Source organism: Lissotriton vulgaris, chromosome 2_2, assembly GCF_964263255.1.
Source record: "Lissotriton vulgaris chromosome 2_2, aLisVul1.2, whole genome shotgun sequence".
Classification (NCBI taxonomy): Eukaryota; Metazoa; Chordata; class Amphibia; order Caudata; family Salamandridae; genus Lissotriton; species Lissotriton vulgaris.
Window position 1 is genome coordinate 201,085,233 of NC_141688.1, and position 22,296 is coordinate 201,107,528.

At 44.3% G+C, this 22,296-nt stretch overlaps 1 protein-coding gene across 2 annotated transcripts in view; it reads right to left on the reverse strand.

The window, feature by feature from the left end:
* Nucleotides 1-3,793: 3,793 nt before the first annotated feature.
* The window catches only part of LDLRAD3 (low density lipoprotein receptor class A domain containing 3), a 584,528-nt gene continuing 566,025 nt past the window's right edge, over nt 3,794-22,296 (reverse strand). For both annotated transcript variants that reach the window (XM_086959537.1, XM_086959536.1), the window contains 2 exons: nt 20,046-20,391; nt 3,794-4,171 (listed from right to left, as the gene is read on the reverse strand). In XM_086959537.1, the coding sequence (XP_086815663.1) occupies nt 3,937-4,171; nt 20,046-20,391 (581 nt within the window). In that variant the 3' untranslated portion in view covers nt 3,794-3,936. The remainder of the gene's footprint in view (nt 4,172-20,045; nt 20,392-22,296) is intronic.

A 22,296-nucleotide genomic window follows, 5' to 3' on the forward strand; every position in this document is an offset into this window, starting at 1 on the left:
TCCCCGTCAGCAAGAGGATCACGTTCAGGGCTCCTCACCCACGCACACAAAGCGCTCCACGACACGGGCCACGAATACCTCAACAACCGCCTGTCGTTCTAAACTCCCACCCGCCAGCTCCACTCCGCCAACCTCGCCCTCGCCATCGTCCCACGGATTCGCAGAACCACAAGTGGAGGTAGATCGTTCTCCTACCTGGCCGCCAAGACATGGAACTCCCTCCCCACACATCTTTGACTGACCCAGGACCATCTCACCTTCAGGAAGCAACTCAAGACCTGGCTTTTCGAGCAGTAACAGCACCCCCCCCCCCCTCCCTTCAGCGCCTTGAGACCCTCACGGGTGAGTAGCGCGCTCTACAAATGGATTGATTTTTTGATTGATTGATTGATAGGATGCCATCATTTTTTTGGGGGGTTAGCGTGTCATGCTTTGACTCCTCTCTCTTGCAGTCTCTATCACCTCCTGGCGTTGAGTTTGTATCTACTGAACGTCTTCCTATGGTGTCTTCATGTTGACATCTGCAGCTTTTCTTTTGTTTCGACTACCCTGCGCTTCATGAGGGATTTAGCAATGAAGGTTTCTATGGGGTCCTTTAGTCTGAATGCTTCAACTTCGACCCAATATGCTTTTACAATGTTACCTGAATATGTCTTTTGTGGTTTCCCTCTCTACGTCTTCTACAGCAACTATTAAATTTCAGTTCATTGACACATTCCTTGTTGTTGGACCCTCTCCTTATAAAATCTAAATTTTTCTTTTTTGCTGGACCGGCCGAGGTCCTGAGTGAAACCTTTTCTTTTTTCTGTCTGCATCGTGACATTATGAGTCTAATTTTTCTTTTTTCTAGTCCTGAGGGCCTTTGGCTTGATGCCCGCCTCTCAGCTTTTGGTGCTGTGATGTCTCATCAGATAGTGTCCAAACCTTGTGATGTCTTTTTTTGAAGACTTATGGTGGCATTTGGGGCAAGCACCTCCCACATGGGCTTTGCCAAATAATCCATTGTGCTTCATCCAATCACGTTACTCATTTTCCCTTTGTTGTAATGATCATGCTGCATTTCTTATGTTTGTGGAGTCCCTCAAATCTCATGAGATTGTGGTTTACGTGGTTTCCCTAAATATACGCTCCGCCAACTGTTTTGTTAAACATGGCCGCCAGACTCGTCCTAGGCCCCTTACGTAGGTAAGCCATTTTTCCTGTTTACTCAGGCTGCCTGTTTCAAAAAGAATAGTAATCAAATATTTTTAGTTGCAGAGCCGTCAAAAACACAGGCCACCTCTTTCTTCACACGTAGACTCACCAATTTGTGTCTCCAAGAAATTTAAGCTTAGCAACATCTCGTTTGCTGATCCTTTATAATCATTCCTAGTCATATTCACACTGTTACATCACGGTCACACACTGGAGCACGCTCCTCTCCTCATTTCATTTACTGCTAACCATCTTGCCTTTTGTATGCCTCTAAAAGCTTTAGACAGCAAAAACCCAAACTTTTTAGTCGCGTTTCTCTATCACTCTATTCTCTCTGCTGTTACTGTTCTTTGTCAGAATATCATAGTCAAAAATATCGTCTGACATAAATCTTATGTCCTTAACATATTTTACAAAAATGTTATCCTCCTGAGTGTTAATCTTCTATGATTACCTTCAATGATCCGCGTCCACGCGGCGGCCTCTCTTATGAAGGTTCTTGAAACTCAGCCACATAGGATCCACCTTGAAAGATGCCCACTGACTGCCACCACAGGCTGCATCATCCTCAAGAACTGTTACACTAACCATAAATATGCAGGAAAAAAGAGCCCCATTCCCTTTCTGAGGTGGTCAATGTATTAAGAAAATTCAAGATAAAGAGTGGAAATTGAAGATAGCAAAAACTGGAACAATTCTCCAGTAAAATGCAAGAAAAATGAAGGATTTCTGAACACTCTTCTCTGGAAGAAGCCCCAAGGCTTTCCATCAGCATCATTTACACCGTCTTGTGTCAATACGGTCCAGCCCTATAGTTCCCTTGGCCCTATTATTTATCTTCAATCTGCGGTCCCTGTAGCAAACCAGAAACCCCAACCAAAATCTAGTTTACAGTCAGAGCTAGCCTCTGAGGAAGCCTGCATTTCAGAGAGACGAAAATAAAGCACTTCCTGATTGGCCAGACAAAACATGAAGGGACAGTGCAGCTTCAGGATATTAGACGAACAGTGTCACTGTCAAGCTGTTTAAACACGTGGAGGATTTCCATGTAATTTACTTTAAACAATGTCTATACAGTGTTGTATTCAGGTCTGTTTTATGGCTGATGTGAAGCATTCACTGCACTGAAAGCCAAACTGTATTGAAAATATTACTGTTGCAGGCACATTTGAATGATTGTCAAATACATTTTTAAAACTGGAACATCTGTTATAAACAAACATTCTGGCGGTCCCCCAAGGGTGCCGCGATACTCGATTGTTTACTAGCACCAGAGAGCACCCCTTAATGAAGGACAACCTTTGAGTGGTCACTCAGCTCCTGGGTGTCTTCCAACATCCTTTGCTTGTGTGGTGGTGGAACTTTTATGACTGAGTCTAAATGGAGCCCTCCCTGCCCCCCCCCCCATCTTCAGCCTCCTTCCTCTCAATACTTCTTCTCATGCCCCTCCTTACCCTCACCGCCCTCATAACTTCACTAAATGACCCACACAGACTTCATAAAGTAGATCTTAGCTGCTCAGCCAGGAGGCACAGGCCTTAGTTCCCCTTCCGATGGCCAAATAGGGCAAGTGTTCCAGTCCACAGTGAGGTCTCAGACTTCAAAGCCGCTCCATAGGCAGCAAATCGGGAGGATGACCAAGGCAGACGCTAACCTGTGACGAGGCCTATCCAGAGCGCTGCGCAAGAGGAGGCACCATTGTGCCTGCCTACCGCTGGCCACTGCCTTTAGCAGCAGCACCTATGTGTGTGCACCTTTCACAGCACCTGGGTGCTCCATTCCTCCCCGCTGCACCCAACGTGCACGCAGTTCTCTACTCCACTTATCAGGACACTTTGTTATCGTTGTGTTATTTATCGCATTCAACTAATAAACATACCCAGTGGATAAGTAAGTATGTAAAGGATGGGATCAAAAACAGCAAATACAAGTTTCTCCCTGAAAATTAGGTAAAACATGCTGAATTTCGCACTTATCACCCCAAAAGGTGCAAGTATTTGTATTTGCCTACATGGTTCTCCCAGTAAATTTCAGCATGTTTGACTTGCAGGAATTTATCCAAATGCCAAAGGAATCAGATAAACATCGAATTCTGACATCTTTGCAAACAATTTTACGAATTGAGACCCTAGTATATGTACACTAGGCAATGCATTATTAGATTAGATATTCTCATAAATTAAAAATGGACAGTTGGATGCTCTACCAACACTCCAAATCCTAATTAAATTTCAATATAAAAAGTAAATAAAACAATGAAATAAAAAATATTAAATAATGAAGACCTATTGAAGGAAGCTTGGCCACTCTTAATTTAAGACAAATCAAAACTCCCCCGATTATTCTCTATTTAAACTGAAGTTATGTCTTAAATTTGCCTGCTGAGCCAACAATACAAGATTAGCCTTCAAGTTGAACTGTATCTGAACCTTGCCACACAGGCCAATAGGTGCTCACAATTCTTACTGATCAGCCAAACACCTGGGTTTAAAACTTTAGATATTTCATTAGTCAATTTTGGGCCCCACAGATTTCTCCGAAACACCCCTAAGATCACATATTTGATTGACACATTTTCTCAATAAACCACAAAACGAGATCAGAAAAAAAGATATTTAATTCACGCCAAAAAAATCTAAAAAAATATACCTCTTGAATATGCAGACATAGATATATAACATTATGTACAATATAACAAGCTACTGCGTAGTGAACCATACTCTTGCTCAGAGCAGCCACAGTTCAATTTTCGCCTTCCATGATTACGTTGATCAGGGGGTCGCTTTGCCCGGGGGTCCTCTCCGGAGTAGTTCTGTCACTGTCTGTTACCCTGCTGCTCTCACAGCTTCCCATTCTGGAGACCTCCAGGCTTGTCGAGCTACCAGTCCGCGAGCGGTATGGTGGCAGTCCTGCCTGTCGTGAGGATTCTGTGTCGGAGGAGTAGGGTGGTGGGGGAAGATCATACCATGGTGGTCTGCTGTGGGCAAAAGAGAAGAGTTTATCGCAATCCCTTCTGAATATTACAATATGAATGCTTTTGATGATGCTTTTGATGATGTCTTTTAACTAAACAGTAGTCAACACCTCCTAAAACATATTTGAAATACACATTCTCACTAACATATTTTACCTATTTTGCAGGTGTGACAGTTCTGATTATTCTAGGTTCCCAAGGCTAAAGGAGTGTCTGGGAAGGCACGTAATAGTAATTTTTAATGTACATTGTATTCGTAAAGAACCTTTTTTCTGCTCATTTCTAAATTAGATTAGCAGCGTCCCCATGTGGCAGACAGTCTTTAGTGCAGTGTTGACAATTAAGTGCTGGTGTTGAGCACCGGAAACCACCCTCGCAAATTAAACACTGGATGGTTTGAACAATGCACAGGCTTCGCCATACCTACGGTCCCCTGTAGTGGCTGAAAGGTGACATGAAGCACTCTGTAAAGCTACTTAAAAAATAATAAATAAACAATGGTCTTGAACCACTGTAAGCAATAACTGTATTAGTTTCTCACAACGTAAATGTGGTCATACCAAACTCAGGTATGAGGCCGGCTAGCCCAGGACGGATTTGTATACAAGGATATGGAATTCAGAATTCACAAACATACTTTTCAGTAGGAGATGCTCTGCCCAGTTGATGTCACCTAACTATAGATTGATTTTACTTAGCTTTTATAAAATTGACTTCTTTATTTGGTGTCTGCATCTCAGGCTTTTCACGCTTTCATGTTTACATACACTATACGACGTAGTCAATGCTACAAAACGGATCCTACAGAGGTCAGTGTGTAATCTGCTCTCCAGTTCAAATTCTGGTAGGGCCAATTCAGTTTATTATCCCAACCCTCAGATCAACAAGGAAAACAATACCTACCTGTAAAAATAGAGCTGTGTCTTATGTGTACTATAGATTCACAGGCGATGCGTTATTGTGCCACCTAGAGGTTGCGCTTGGGATGGCATCCTGTTTTCATCAATAATCAACGAGATGGATATTGAAGGAACCGATTATCATGGTGACTCGAAACCTACAATACCACATATAGCAGATGCTGGTCTCAGACTGTCCATTGCCCTTACACCAATACTGGGAGGGGATCGGTAGGAACACTGAACTCCGCATGGATCTTGTTTGCAGCCAGCTGACCGCTAAAGGTGGTAGGGAAGACCAGATGTGACTCTATAATATAAAGAAGATATAAAACTAACCTGTCGGTAACATTTATTTTCCTTTTGGTGCATGAACAATTATAATATTTCATGTTGTGTAGTTTCAAAGCTGTACTAAACACCACATGTGCAAGGTAGTTTATTGTTATTTGTGTAGCTTGTTGCAACCATTAGTGTGATCTTCTCAGGCCACGTTTAACTAGTTGTAGGATGACCTTGCATGCATGACTGGAAGCGCGAGTGGTGCAGAGTGACTACATTTGGATACAAAGCGTAGGCACCCACCTTGTATCAGCTGATGACTGCCTTGCCTCTTTATGGGCTCCTTGGAATTTAAATTTACCACTTCTGTTAAACATTTTTATCAGTGATGCCTTTATCTGGAATGTATAACCTCCTGCTATTTGTTGCTTCCTTACTGTGAATCACAACAAACACCAACAAGCATTGGAAATGCAATAGGTCTCGCACCATTAGAGTTAGTGCTTTTAGAATTGTTTATGGTTTTTTTTTGTAAATGTTTAGCATTTTTGTTTCCTGTAGCCAATGCTAAAGAATTACAAATAAAAAAAGCCATAAACATTTCTTAAAGCTCTAACTGAAATGGTCTGAGACCTATTGCACTGTGTGAGGGTGAGGGGTAGAGGTTGAGGGTGAGGTGTTGAGGGTGAGTGAGGGTGAGGGGTTGAGGTTGAGGGTGAGGTGTTGAGGGTGAGTGAGGGTGAGGTGTTGAGGGTGAGGGGTTGAGGGTGAGGGTGAGTGAGGGTGAGTGAGGGTGAGGGAGGGTGAGGGAGGGTGAGGGTGAGTGAGGGTGAGTGAGGGTGAGTGAGGGTGAGTGAGGGTGAGTGAGGGTGAGGGTGAGTGAGGGTGAGGGTGAGTGAGGGTGAGGGGTTGAGGTTGAGGGTGAGTGAGGGTGAGGGTGAGTGAGGGTGGGTGAGGTGTTGAGGGTGAGTGAGGGTGAGGGTGAGTGAGGGTGAGTGAGGGTGAGGGGTTGAGGTTGAGGGTGAGGTGTTGAGGGTGAGTGAGGGTGAGTGAGGGTGAGTGAGGGTGAGTGAGGGTGAGTGAGGGTGAGTGAGGGTGGGTGAGGGTGAGTGAGGGTGAGTGAGGGTGAGTGAGGGTGAGGGTGAGTGAGGTGTTGAGGGTGAGTGAGGGTGAGTGAGGTGTTGAGGGTGAGTGAGGGTGAGGGTGAGTGAGGGTGAGTGAGGGTGAGTGAGGGTGAGTGAGGGTGAGTGCTTTTAGAATTGTTTACGGGTTTTTTTGGTAAATGTTTAGCATTTTTGTTTCCTGTAGCCAATGCCAAAGAATTACAAATAAAAAAAGCCATAAACATTTCTAAAAGCTCTAACTGAAATGGTCTGAGACCTATTGCACTGTGTGAGGGTGAGGTGTTGAGGGTGAGTGAGGGTGAGCGTGAGGGTGAGTGAGGGTGAGGTGTTGAGGGTGAGTGAGGGTGAGTGAGGGTGAGTGAGAGTGAGGGTGAGTGAGAGTGAGGGTGAGTGAGAGTGAGGGTGAGTGAGAGTGAGGGTGAGTGAGAGTGAGGGTGAGTGAGGGTGAGGGTGAGTGAGGGTGAGGGTGAGTGAGAGGAGGGTGAGTGAGGGTGAGGGTGAGGCGTTGAGGGTGAGGTGTTGAGGGTGAGTGAGGGCGAGTGAGGTGTTGAGGGTGAGTGAGGGTGAGGGTGAGTTAGGGTGAGGTGTTGAGGGTGAGTGAGGGTGAGGGGGAGTAGTTGAGGCTGAGTGAGGATGAGTGAGAGTGAGGGTGAGTGAGGGTGAGTTGCGACTCTGGAATCTTTAGTCGTTATAAAAGGCCCTGCATTATCATGCACGCATATAAAACACTTCTCGTCTCAACAACGGTGCCTACAGAAACAGCATCGAAAGCAGAGCACAGCTACACCTCCCCTACAGATGAAAAACATATGCATATTAAGCCAATTGTTATTACCTTCTTGAAATGGTCTCACTCGTAATGAAGGGAGAAGCGCAAAGCACATTTTGGACACAAGGAATGTAGCTTTAGTTTTCTGTAAGTGACTGCAAACAGAGGGTGAAAAAAAAGCAGGCGTTGTTTGCTCTGACCTCATGGGTAATGTGTACAGTGTGCGTGTCATGTTTCCCGAGCTGGGAATGTTACAACATTTCACGAGTACAGCAAGTCTCAGGATGTCTGCCGCTTGTGCAAGAAGTGGCTGAATTTAAGGATACCTTAGCTTAATACACCGGCTCACTTGACCCGAATGATGGTTTATCCCAGATTTCCACCTCAGCTTCACTGCTGTTGCTAAACTTTCCCGACATAAACACGAAGTAGATTACAATTGAGAGAATTACCATTTGGTGACATGGGAGTGAACTTTTCATTTGAGACTTCTGATGAGACTTCGTTTTTAAAATAATAATACTTTACAGTACTATATACGCTGTGCCCAACAAATGGTGCAAGAGTTTTTTGATGACTTAAAAAGAAGGCGTATCAGCGTTCTGAAACAAAGCATGCATAGTCTCGGAACTTGCCAATATTAAGGCACATGAGGTCTGCACTCACGACTCTCTAAGAATTCGATGAAAAGTCCATTGGCAGAGTAACCTTTATGAACATGCGAGAATGGAGTGAGAGGAAAAATACATTGAGTGGAAAAGACGACAGAAAGCAAGGACTGGGCGAGAAGGGAGGGGGGAATGCCAGTAGGAAGGGAGGGGGTGACAAATGGTCAGCATTTGGAGGCTGCTTTGATGTTCTCAGAGGCCATGCGGCTCACGGAGAAGATCAAAGCGGCAGAGAGGAGGGGCTGGGGAGAGAACGGGCACAGTGAGGTGAGAGGACAGAGGGAGCCAGAGATTGGGAGGAAGGATGCCGAGGGAGGCGGGGCTGGCAGAGTGAAGCCAGAGTGGGTGCACACGCATCTATGCATCTTCCAGGGGTGTGCCTGGAAGTATGTATTCATGCGTCCACCTTGTATGAATGGATGGATAAGGGCGAAGGTTGAATATGTGCTGAGGGGTGAGCATGCAGCTGGTGAACGTGTGCAGCTGTGTGCAGTTTGTGGGCGAGTGTGCGCCTTTGTACGCGTGTGTGCTGAGATTCTGATGGTGTTGGGTACTGCTTGCAATTTCCGCATTTCTTACGCCGTCATCCAACAGTATATATATATTCGTAATGTTGTGTTTAAAGGATTTAGAAACGGGAATTAAAAGAGTCAAAAAGCATACAAAATGCTAAAGATAAGAACGATAATGCTCGACAAGTAACTAATCTCGGAGATCTGCTGCTTCTAGCTGGTCAGGCGAGGGAGGAGTTTATTTTTCGAAGACGACCGAAGATCAGGGGTCGCGTATTCCGGAGATTACTGCCAATTATACACCTGCCTATTTCCCGAAGATTACGAAGAGCAGAGGGTTGCACATATTATATGTAATACCAAATATTACTTAAAACCCACTGACTTTCTCTTCTATGCGGTGGCTCGTGCCACTCTCTATAACAGAGGGATGCCGATTGTTTTAGGAGAAGCACACGGAGCGGTGTGGGTGGGCTGTGGGCATGAAGCTGTCCCCTGTAGCATTATAGGATACAGTGGCTACAAAGATGCAGGACAGTCACATTTCCAGGAGTGGCTGAGTCCAGTGCTAACCCATAGAGAACAGCACAGAGGCAAGCCTAGACCTGCGGCAAGGGTGTGCAGCCCAGCCCGGAAAGATTGCCAGTAAATGGCGCTCAGCCTGGTGTAGACACGCAATGAGATACAAGCACACAGTGCTACCAGCTCCTTTTGCAAAACCTACAACTCAAAGCAAAAGCTGCGCGGGCATGCCAAGTACTCACTGAACGGCGCAGGGGCTTCCGGAAGAACCTAGGCACATGCAAAAGGTGGACGCTCCATTAAGCAATAACACTGCAAAGCAGAAAAATGCGTCTCGGCCGGAGCAGGGGGCGGAGCAGGGAGAGCGGGCTTTGAAATGTAATTGACACGGCCGGCCGGTCGTGAAACTGAAAGCATGGCCGGCCGGCCGTGAAAGCCTTTGATGCGGCAGGGGGAAATGCGAGACGGCGGGAAGGGGGCGGAGCGGGTAAACAAAGACGGACGTGCACGCGCTTTTAAGCTCAATGCGCATGCGCATTGAGCTTAAAAGTCACGGGCACTGCAAGGAATCTCCACGATTCCTTGCAAGTTGGATAAAGAGTCGATGAGCCCCCATAGTCTCGCTTGCTCGATGCGCATGCGCATCGACAGGCGAGACCTAAAAATGAGAGTACCAGACTAGACAGGATTAGATAGACGGTTCTTTGTCTTAATGAAGTGGCAGGCTGGATGTGGCATAATTGCTTGAAATTAAGTGGAAGCAAACAGGCGTGCTACTACGCGGTAATCAACCCAGTTGGGGGGTCCCCGCTGCTGGCCGGAGCAGTACAGTACTTGGCTGGCCAGAGGGGCTTGGTGCCCCTTGGCAGGCGATCAAGGATTTGGGTTTTTGCTTGGATGGTAGGTTGACTATGACTCAGCAAATCACTAAAAGCTGCAAGCTGTTTTGGCTTATTCAGATGTTTATAAAAGATAATATGGCTCCTCCCAAACCTATTGTGCAGTCTCTAATTATATCCAGACTGTATTATGTAAATATTTTATATTAGGGTGCAACTAACTCACAAATAAGGTGGCTGCAGACTGTTTGGAATGTGGCGGCCCGTCTACTGTGCCATATTCCTCTCAGTGCTTCAGTTCCTTTTAAAAAAATGTTTTTATTAACAACACAAGAAAAATAAAACAATATATTTAACACGGAGGGGTAGAAAAACAATTAAGCAAAATAGAGGTAACTTCTTAACATATCAGTCCTATATAATAATATAATATAACATGACATAAAGCGTTGCAGGAAAAGACAGAGCAATCAATTATAAATCAAATGAAAATTCAATGAAAATTAGTCGGAGGAGAAAAGAAGAGTATTTACCCAATTAATTTGTGATATTACTAAAAGATTATATAAAAGTACCCCAGATTTGATCGAGTTTCATTAGTGATCGGACACCTCTTATTTTGGCAAGGGCAGACTCCATAGTATAGATTTCATTAACCAAGGACCACCATTCCATAATATGGGGTGGGTTCGTGGATATCCAGACTTGGGCGACGGTCAATTTGGGACATGACAATAGAATAGTCACTAGATCTTTCTGCTGAATAATAACGGTGTATATGTCTAATAGTACTGAAAATACTGCAAGAGAGGGTGATCTGCCAAGTATTTGTTTCAGGATCTTGTCCAGGTCTGACCAAAACTCAGTCAGAGCTGGGCAAGAAAATAACATGTGCCCTAGATCTGCCGCCACGAGGTCACATTTAAGACACTAAAACCTATTGCTAAAAAGATTATTCGAGGACCATTTAGAAATCCTTTCTGGTGTGTGGTATAAAAAAACATGTGGTCTTAAATTGCTGTAATCTTAAACTCGAAGATTGTACTAAATTATTGATATTACATAGAGAAGCAGAGATCTTATTAGCGGTTATATTAGAGCCCAACTTTAAACTCCATTTCTCAGCAAGTGTCACACAGTCACTAATTTTATAGGAATTAAGACATTTATAACCTTCACTAATAAAAGATTTATTCTTAGGTGTATAGAAACAGTTCCAAATATCTGAATCCGCGACTTCCCGAACCTTCAGCTTTCGTATGAGATAATCATGAATTTGCATTTATTTAAATCTCATAGCTTCCGTCAACTTATATAAAATTTTAAGTGTCTCAAACTCCAAAAAAACGTGAATACCATATAGATGCCCTAGGGTTTTAATACCATAAGCAGACTACATATTTGCCATACCATCATTGAAGATTCCGGGAAGTCCTACCCTATAAGGAAAGTTTAGGGTGAAAAAAAGAGGTTTTGCACATTGCCAAAATCGTGAACCTGATCTTAACTGTATTTCTGGCGGTCTTGAATTTCACCCTTTTAAAGTAATTGGGATCGTTTAGTCTTAATAAGAACATATTAGAGTCAAAATTTAACATAAATATGTGAAAATAGAAGTGGTTATCCACATTAAGTAAGCTACGGAGACAACCAAAAAAGTTGCCATAAAATATAATTTAAATCGGGGAAGCTAAGCCCACCTTTATCTAGAGAGCGCTTAAGTAGCGCCATCGACCTACGCGCTTTATGATACCCCCAAATAAAACTACTAAGCATCCCATCGAGTTTTTAAAAAAAAGAATTAAGACAAAGAGGAATGGACCGAAACAGATAAAGAAATTTAGGAAGTACCTTCATTTTGATTAAATTAATCCAGACGATAATATTCAGGGGGAGCTTATGCCATTTTTTTTTAATAAGAAGGCAATTTCTTTTAGTAGAGCATCGTAGTTAGATGTAATTACCTCACTTATTTTAGATGAGATTTTGGCACCCAAATAAGTGGCTGCCCTACAGATCTCTTGTGTGGGTACCACAGGTTATAGTTATTGATTTATATAGCGCTGAATCACCCATGAGGGTATCTCGGCGCTTAGGCAGTGGAACCCTTCCTGGCTCTCCCTGTGAGGGGCGGAGCCAGGCATCCCAGCGCTGGTGGGGCCGTTGTGGAGATTTAGCAAGCTATTGCCCAGAGTTGCAGCGTGGGGCTCATGATTAGAGAAGGCGCCGAAGCGAGAATTATAGAGTCCGCGGACATTGATCCTAGACCCTGCCGAGTCGGAAATTGAACCCTGGTCCCGGGCCTGATCTCTGCTTCAGGGTCTGCCGCCTCTAACCAGTGAGCCACACTTCTCCATGTTTATAGTTTACTACTATTTGTGTTTTATTTACATTTAGTTTGTATCCAGACACCGCCCCAAATTTATTAGCTTCAGCAAATATCCCCTGTAATGCCTCTGCACATGTCATCGGCATACGCTGTAATTTTTAAAGAGTAAAGACCAAATTTAAAAGGAATTATTCAAGACTGTGTCTTTAGGGCATAGAGAAATTGTTCCATTGAGAGCGCAAACAGCGAGGGTGACAAAGAGCACCCTTGCCGAGTGCCCCGGGATAGTGCTTCAGTTCCAAACATATCCAACTACTGCATTGGCTTCTGATAGCAAAACGTATACAGTCTTAGACGTTGTGCTATGTGTATAAAGCCATGCACCAGACTGGTCCATTATGCATATGATCTCTGATCCATCTCTTCATCCCCAGGGAGAGCCCTGGTTGGGTAACTGCAATCTTCCCACTATTACAAAGGAAAGATTTGCAAGACAGGGAGGGAGGTCCATTGCCTTTCTGGAGCCAAAATGATGGAATTTCTTGCCACTTGTAATTCTTATATGATGCTCAGGAATAAGCTTAAGACCTGGCTCTTCCAATTCTTGTTTTTTTTTATCTGCTCTTTTTCGGCTGTTTATTTATTTATAAACCTTTTAGCACGTCCTATCCCCATACATGTATCCTGGTGCTGGAACCACTATTTAGACAAAGAACAGACTACTATCGAGGACAGCCAAATCAGTAAATTACAAAGGAAAGTGCCAGGTTTTTTGTCTTGCCTGAAATACAGTAGGTCAACTGCAGACCTAAAAGGGACTGGTAATTTATACCAGAGCTTGTTTTATTTTCCAATTTTTGGAACACAGATAAGATTTGCAATTGCTGATCAGAAGCTCCGCCTAGGAACACATCTTTTTCATCTTTGCAGGGACAAAGAGCCCTTGCTCTGAAGCGCTCTAAGTATTACAATTTAAAGGCTGTTTAATGCCAATTTTGTAGCTTCTGCTTGAACTCTGTATAGTCTGTTTACCAGATAATCTGATATTCCTAACAACAGAGCGATGCAGTAGTCAAGCCTGCTTAATATAATACTTTGCAGAATCAAAGTTTTAGCTTGGGAAGGCAGCATCTGTTATGTTATGTTATGTTAAATTAATTTGTAGAGCGCACTAACACCATTAGGTTCCTTGGCGCTGTTTGGAGAGAGCAGAGAGAGACAGGGCTAACATAACAATAAATAAGAATTTAATTGTAGGCTTCAGTGAAGAGGTGAGTTTTGAGGGAGGATCTGAAACTGGAATAGGGGGAGGATAGCCTGAGCGGAAGAGGTAAAGAATTCCAAAAGGACGGGGCTAGGAAGGAAAACCTAAGGCCACCGTGTTTCTTCCGCTTGAATCTGGGAACAGATAAAAGGGCCATATGGGAGGACCGGAGGGTGCGGGAGGGGACATAGGGATGAAGCAGAGAAGAAAGGAAAACGGGGCCCTGACCAGAGAGGGATTTGAAGATGATACAACCCAGCTTGAATTTGCAACGAGCAGAGACCGGGAGCCAGTGGAGATCCTTTAAAAGCGGTTGGACATGTTGATCTCTCGGCTGATGATAAATCAGACGGGCGGCCTGGTTTTGAATCAGCTGGAGTCTCCTAAGTTGGTAAACAGGGATGCCTACATATAATACGTTCGCGTAGTCAAGCCTAGACATGACTAACGCAAGTAAGGCCAAAGTGAGGGCATCGGTGGTAAGTAGGCGAGAGATCTTGCGTATCTTCCTGAGCTGAAAATGACTAGAGGAGACTACGGCACTAATCTGGGGTGTCATCGATAGATCGTTGCTGATGACAACACCCAGACTTTTTGCTGAATTGACAGGACAAGGCGGGGTACCCAAGCTGGTCGGCCAGAAAGAGGGATGCCAGGGATTGGAGGGTCCCCCGACAAGCACCAGCTCGGTCTTGTCGGGGTTAAGTTTCAGGTGGTTTGTGCCCATCCAATCACTGATGAAACAAAGGGTATTTTGAAAGGTAGAGATGGATTCGGACCCGGAGTCAATGGTGAAGACCAATTGAATGTCATCCGCATAGTTAAATGCGGAGACATTGAAACGGTGAAGGGAACGGATTAACGGGGCCAAATATAAATTAAAAAGAAGAGGGGAAAGGGAAGAGCCCTGAGGGACACCACAGGTCAGCTCGACTTGAGAGGCGGAGAACTGAGACAGCCTGACGGCCTGGTGGCGGTGGGTCAGGAAAGAGCGCACCCAGTCCAGGGCAGTGCCCTGGATGCCAGCCTCTCTGACACGGTCGACCAGGATGTCATGGTCGACCGTGTCAAAGGCGGCTGACAGATCCAAAAGGACCAGGGCCTGACAGATGTTAGTGTCGGCGCCCCTGCGAAGTTCGTCCATCACAGAGAGGATGACTGCTTCTGTGGAATGTGCTGGTCTAAATCCAGCCTGCTGGGGGTCCAAAACACAGGAGTCTTCCACAAAAGAGGTAAGGGTTTGGGTAACGTGAGACTCCAAAACCTTACTAAGGAAGGGGAGGAGAGAAATTGGGCGATAGTTGCTCATGTTGGACTGGTCAGCCGTGGGTTTTTTCAAGATAGCGACCACTTCTGCCCGTTTAAAGGATCCTGGGACCACCCCCGTAGTCAAGGAGTTATTTAGAAGAGCTAAAGGGGGGTCCGCGTCTGCATCTGCACTCCAGAGAAGTGCAGAGGAGGTAGCAGCAGCGTTATTAACACAGCTCTCCATGGACAGCTTATTGTCAAAGATGACCGTGGTCGGTCTCTGAGTCCATCATCATTTGTCAGTGGCTAGAAATTCATAGAACGTTTCATGAGGACTCTAATTAGCTAAACAGCACAAAGACTCAGTTTTGTCCCATTTAAACATTTTTTTTTATAAATCTTTTTATTTTAACGAAAACAAATTAACACAAAAAAGAACTCTCAGGTGAATGCATTTGATTACTACGCAGAGGTCAATACAGCACATTACAGAATAAAATACACAATAGTAGATACTAGGGTCCAGTGGATTCTTGCGCTCCTAAGTCGAGGCCTGATGTGGGCCTTTCACAGATTTCACAACGGTGACTATTCCACGCCCCCCAAATCTTACCCCACTTCTGCGGGCGACCCCGGGCCACATACACCAACCTTTCTCTGAACATACACCAATCAAGGTCTTCTGCCCATTTGTTGGTTCGGGGCGGCTGGCTGGCACCCCAAAGTTGAGCGATATTGCGTTTGGCCACCATATACGTTAACGTAACCCACTGCTTCTGGTACACACTTAGATCGGATGGCCCCCAAACATTCAACAAGCATCTCCGGGCTTCCGGCCGCAGTCCCACCCCCAGCACTTCCCCCAACACATCGTGGATCTTTGCCCAATATGCTTGTATTACATCACAATGCCAAAGGATATGCATCAGGGTGCCAACCGCTGCACACTCTCTCCTACAAACTCCAATGTCAGCACGGCCCATTCGTACCAGGCGAGGCCCCGTTATGTAGATCTATGCAGGATCTTTAGCTGCACCAATCGGAGCCGCATCTGGATAGCGAATACCTTGGGGGAGGACACTGCCTCCACCCAATCCTCGTGATCAAGTTCCAGCCCATCCGCGCTCCACTGAGCTCTTATCTTCAACAACGGGTTCTCAGAGTTATTGACTAATTTCCGATATATATCAATGAGATGGTTTTCGCCGAAATATGCCCATCCAGTACGCGGTCCTCAAGAGGGGACGCCTCCGGGAGATCCGTGCCCCTGGGGACTTGAGTGGTGAGAGTATGCTCACCTGCAGGTACCGGAAGTATACTTCTGGTGCAGACTATACTGCTCAGCAGGGACTCAAACGTATGCACCGAGCCTTTCCCCCATACATCCTTTATCCGGGTAATTCCAATAGGACCCCATCTATGAAATCCTTTGGTCTTCCACATACTGCCCAATTTCTCAGAACTAAATAAAGGGGTGGCTAGTGTCAGCTTACCCTCCCACCCGAGACTTTTTTTGGCCGCGTGCCATATCTGTGTCACATGAGCAGTAGGTCCAGTCAGTGGAAATCTCCCAGGTCTAGAGTACAGAGCTCTATCAATCATCCCACCGGGGGCTTGACCCCGGTCCATGGCATAGCCTGGGTCTCCTGGGATTCCGTAAACTATGCGGTTTACTGCGGCCAACTGCGAGGCCCAGTAGTACTTACACAAATCTGGAAGTCCGATCCCTCCATGGTACCACGGGAGAGTCACTTTATTGAAGGCAATACGGGAGCCGCCATTCCAGAGGAGCTGCCTCTGGAGGGCCTCTATTTCTTTGAAGTACGCTGCTGGCACCGGGTCCATCGAATTTTGTAGAGCATACAGAAACCGGGGTAGCGCCATCATCTTGAAGAGAGCAGCTCTTCCAAGCACAGAGAGAGGTAAGGATTTCCAGCGCTCCACGTCTTTCCTACATCTGCTCAACGGAGCAGCTAGGTTACTGTCATACCGCAGCTTTGAGTCAAGTGTAATATATATGCCCAAGTACCGAAATCCCGTAGTCTCAACATGCACAAGGCATGCCTGCGGGATCGCCGGTGGATCGCCCACAACCACAAATAGCACCGACTTCGCCCAGTTAATGGCCAATCCAGAATATCTGCTAAAGATGTCCAGCACATCCAAGAAGTTCCGAAAGGACTCCTCGAGGCTAGTGAGATAGAGCAGGACGTCGTTGGCATAAAGCGAAATCTTATCCTCCCAGTCGGGAGTCCACCGCAGACCCCGGATCGACCTATCCCATCTAATCCATGCAGCCAATGGCTCCATCGCAAGTGCAAAGAGCAGTGGAGACAGCGGGCACCCCTGTCTGGTGCCCCACCCCAGCGGGAAGTCACCGGACTTGCAGTTGTTAACAAGCACTCTAGCCAGGGGTTTTGTATACAATAGGCGCACCCAGCTAACAAATTCACTTCCAAAGCCCAGCTTCGCCAGCACAGCAAACAGGTACTGCCACTCTACTCTGTCAAAGTACATTGTGGCATCTAGGGAGACTAAAACTCCCTAGATGAATTTTCGAGGCCCCCCCGAGGACGCCGTGTAGCCGGCGCAAGTTCAGCGCTGTGTTGCGGCGTGGCATGAACCTGGATTGGTATGGGTGAATCAAAGACGTGATCATCTTGACTAGCCTGGTGGCTAGGAGTTTCACCATTTTAATTTTAAGGAGGTCTTGTCTAGCCAAATGACAATGTTGTTCAAACAGTTGTGGAAGGGGTCTTAAACATCAAGCTTATTGCTTTCTGTAGACAGTATCAATTCTGTGTCATTGGTATAGTTGACATGCCTGATGTTATAGGATTTAATAAGAGGCCACATATAAATGTGAAAAATATTGGGCTCAATGCAGACCCTTGTGTGACTTTAAAATCAGAGCAGTGGGACTCAAAATCAGAGCAGTATGGGGGTGAAGAAACGCCTTGTCAATAATCTGACAGGTATGAACACATTCAATTCAATAGTGGATCACTATCTCCACCCATAGCTAGTCTTGCCAGTAGTGTTTTGTGATTGGTTGTGTCAAAAGTGGCTTATAGGTCGGGTAGTATCAGTCCCGCTGACTGACCGCTACCCACTCTCATCCGTAGTTCCTCCAATGACAATAGTTGTGCTGATTCAGTTCCATGCCCTGGTCTAAATCCAAACTTCTCTTCTTCTAGAAGTTTGTTTTTCAGATGCATGGACAATTTCTTGCTCACATATAGTTTTAGGATTTTTTCAGCGAAAAGTAGTAACGATTTTTGTCTGTAATTTCTAAGAATCAGAGGGTCTGTAGAGAGCTTTTTCAATAGGGGGATGACTATAGCCTTATCCAGGCCCATGGAACAGAGAGAGCCTCATTCCAGTGATTGATTAGGTATCTGTAGTATCGTGAATAGTAACTCATCAGCCATATCTTTCCAGACTCTGCTGTAGAGTATCTAGACATTGCGTTTGCTCAAAACTGGGAAACTCTATTGCGGTATCCATGCGATTTATACATCTGAACAGAATATAACAGAGTAGAATCAACAGGCCACCAGACGGAAGGAAAATTGGCAGAATACGTATTTAGCCACTAGTTTTGCATCGCACCCATATGTTAATTTAAGGTGTGTGTGTAAAAATTAAAAATAAACAATATTTTTGTAGTTTGTCGGTGTTTAGACTAACATAACATTTCGAGTTTACAGGTTTGTGTAAAGAAGGATTTGTAGAGTTCCATTTTGGTACTCCCTCAATGGTCTAACAGGGAGAGAACTCTCTAAATGAAAGAGCGGCTGGCTACTAATTGGTGCCAAATGTTTTGTAAACAAACGTAAGAGGAAGACAGCCAGGACTGCCCAATCTGCCCACAAGCATCACTAAAGCAAGGTGCTGGAGCCTGGAGGAGACCGGGTCAAAGAAATATCCCTAGTCGAAACGAATGGAACTAAACACTCAAATCAATGGGATACCTGGCATGGGCTGCTGGGGGAGGGGCTTAGAGAAGGATTCAAAGTAAACACCACTGGGAGACTACAAGGACAGATGCACTAGGTGGGTGATGCTCCCCTGCCTGCTCCCCCAGACCTCTAAGGTATAGATGCATCAAGCTAAAAAACGCTTGCAAAGGGGCAAATTCTCAGAATCTGCCCCTTTGCGATCAGTATTTTTGCATTTGGGATGCATCATCCCAAATGCAAAAATCGCAGAATTGTGATTACTTAAATTGCTATTGCATTTAAGGAATCTCAAATTGAGATCCTTAAATGCAATGCATTAAAGTAAAAAAATTAGCAATTTAGCTAATAGGGGGAGCAAATTACCATGAAGTTGAACTTCATGGTAATTTGTAAAAAATTTGAAAAATGCACTAAAGTGCATTTTTCATAGTTCCATTTTACACACAAACATGCCCTTAGGGCATGTGTGTGTGCAAGATCTACACATCTGCAGATTTCAGGGGTGCAACAGGGAGTCCTTTTGACACCCTTGAAATTACAATCTCAATTTGCGATTCTCTAATTGAGAATCGCAAATTGAGATAGTCTTCCCATTTATTCCTATGGGCCTCTAGGCCCCTAGGAATTAATGGGGAGGTCTTCCTTAATTGCGACTCGCAATTTACGACTCGCAATTAAGCAATTTTAAGAAATCGCTATTTTTTTAGTAAGTTCTTCATGCATAGCCTTTTGCTATTCCTTATTAGAGAATCCTTATTTTTCGCTAATAAGGAATCGCAAAATGGATGCTTGATGAATCTATAAGTCTGTCCCCTCAGGAAGAACACCAGATGCACGTACAATGGCAGGACGGGATGCAGTCCTTTTTCCGGGGAAACTTAATTTTGGTTGTATGTTTCCATCCTGAGATACTGACTCGTGTAACAGGTGTTGCTTGAGTGGGGGTGAGGTGGGCTGTACTGCTCTAATATAAGTGTTTTCTTCAAGACTTCAAAATCCTCCTCTGTATGTTTTTACATCATACAATTTCAGATTGGATTGACAGTTTTTTAAGCTATTTCATATTTTTACTTTAGGCTAGATGTGTATTTTCACTTATTGTGTGTAACCAGAAGTGGAAATTTTGTAAGAACAATAAAAGTCAAATCAAGCAAAGAAAGGTCCAGCTTTGTTTCACCTTTTCCATTTTTTCAGAAAACCATTTTCGCCCACAGAAAGTATGTGTTACTCCTAGAAATGTATGAGTAAGCCATTCACAACCCCGGTGTAAGTAACAAACACTTTGTGAATCAGGACTTGATATTCAGGTGAAATTCGTAGCACCTCTGGTGAGTCTGGGCTGCTCTTTGGTATCAACAGAGAACGAAGGATAGGTTAAAACCATTGTTAACGTGAGGTGGGTCTGAAAGGAAGAGTCCTCTACTACTTTTTTAACTATCATAGATATCCAAGAACCTACCTCTGGTCCAGCACAGCCTCAGAGTAGGATGGTGGGGATTCTGGCCCTGAAGGCCTCTGATAGCCCTGCCCAGACATGTATTGGACACCATTATTCACGTTGTAGGTGACGCTGCAGTGGTGCGGGTGGTCGAGCACCACCAGCCGTGACAGGAGCACAGGGTGCTGAAGCCGGTGCACAGGTAGCGTCATGAGGCTGTTGCGTTTACGTTGATGGTGCAGCACCAAGGCCAAGAGGGCCACCACTAGCACAAAGATGACCGAGCTGCCAATGATGGCGTAGGTGATGCTGGGGTAGTACAGTAACTGATTCTCTGATGTTACGTAATCCTGGCCGCTGCCAACCTCTGTGGAAGAGAGATGAGGGGAAGAGTTTAGCTAAGTGTTAAAATCATGGCTTCATCTATAAATAATACAGAATTATACTATAATATAGATATAAACATAGATAACAAAGATATAAAAATAATGATATATCATTATAGTAATATTACGCATGAATACTCAGTTATTAATAAACAGAAATATTACAATTTTGCTCATACATAACAACAGTGATAATGTTCAGTTGTAATGATTTTATCTTCTGAAAACACAAATATAAAGAACAAATAAAAGCAGGTCAAAATATATTCAGCAAAGATGAAGAATTATTAATATGATGTGGTTGTGTAACAAACTATATTATTAGTAAAATGATATTATTAAAAAAATAAGTAGGTTTAATATCATGTCCCTTTTTGATGATGCTTGGCTGGACATTAGATTTTTGAGTAGAGATATGTACGATGACGTCTAATTGTGCTTTAGATTGTGGGACAGGAACTGATTTGGTGATATCTAGTTGTGCTTTAGATTGTGGAATAGCCCTTGGTTTGTTAATTTCTAGTTGTGTTTTAGATTGTGGAACAGTCCTCGGTTTGTTGATTTCTAGTTGTGCTTTAGATTGTGGGTTAGGCTGTGGTTTGGTGATGCCTAGTTATTCTATAGATTGTGGAACAGGCCTTGGTTTGTTGATGTCTACTTGTGCTTTAGATTGTGGAACAGGTCTTGGTTTGGTGATGTCTACTTGTGCTTTAGATTGTGGAACAGGTCTTGGTTTGGTGATGTCTACTTGTGCTTTAGATTGTGGAACAGGTCTTGGTTTGGTGATGTCTACTTGTGCTTTAGATTGTGGAACAGGTCTTGGTTTGGTGATGTCTACTTGTGCTTTAGATTGTGGAACAGGTCTTGGTTTGGTGATGTCTACTTGTGCGTTAGATTGTGGAACAGGTCTTGGTTTGGTGATGTCTACTTTTGCTTTAGATTGTGGAACAGTCCTTGGTTTGTTGATTTCTAGTTGTGCTTTAGATTGTGGGTTAGGCTGTGGTATGGTGATGTCTAGTTTTTCTATAGATTGTGGAACCGGCCTTGGTTTGGTGATGTCTACTTGTGATTTAGATTGTGGAACAGGCCTTGGTTTGTTGATGTCTACTTGTGCTTTAGATTGTGGAACAGGTCTTGGTTTGGTGATGTCTACTTGTGCGTTAGATTGTGGAACAGACCTTGGTTTGTTGATGTCAACTTTTCTTTTTTTTGTAATTTAAAAAAATAAAACAAAATTGTCCTCATATATGCCACCAGATGGAATGACTCTAGATGGAAACTCTCAAATCTGCCAACCCAATACCTAACTGTGCGCCCTGGAGTATTTTATGTTTAGCTTTCGAGAGGTCTCCCAGAGGTAGGCTTTCTACTAGTCCAACTCCCCTGTTCGATGTCAATGTACCTTGTCCCGGGGAGGACCAGACCACAAACCCCTGGAATAATCATTGGACTTTTGTTGTCTAACTATCCGACCATTTTATCAACGGAGCCCATATCTTTTCCGCATCCTCTCCCCCACACAGCAGATCGGTTTTACTTATAGCCATGATATTTTTAAGGCAGTCTGCAAACCTAGGGGGGGTTGGAGATTTCCATTCTCTGCATATCTCCTTCCTGGCGATGACAATCACATAGAATATAAACTGAGTGATACTGTCTCTAATATCGTATTCCTCTGACAAACCCATAAGAATCAGTCTAGGGCTACAAGTGACTGATCTAGACAGTGCCTCCTCTAAAAAAGTGCAGACCAATAACCAGTAGTTTTTAATTTCTGTACAATCTGAAAAAATGTGTAGGTCATCTGCCGCTAAATATTTATATCTAGGACAAAAGTGTAGTACTCCCGATATTTTTGACAGTTTTGATGGAGTCCAATAGACCCT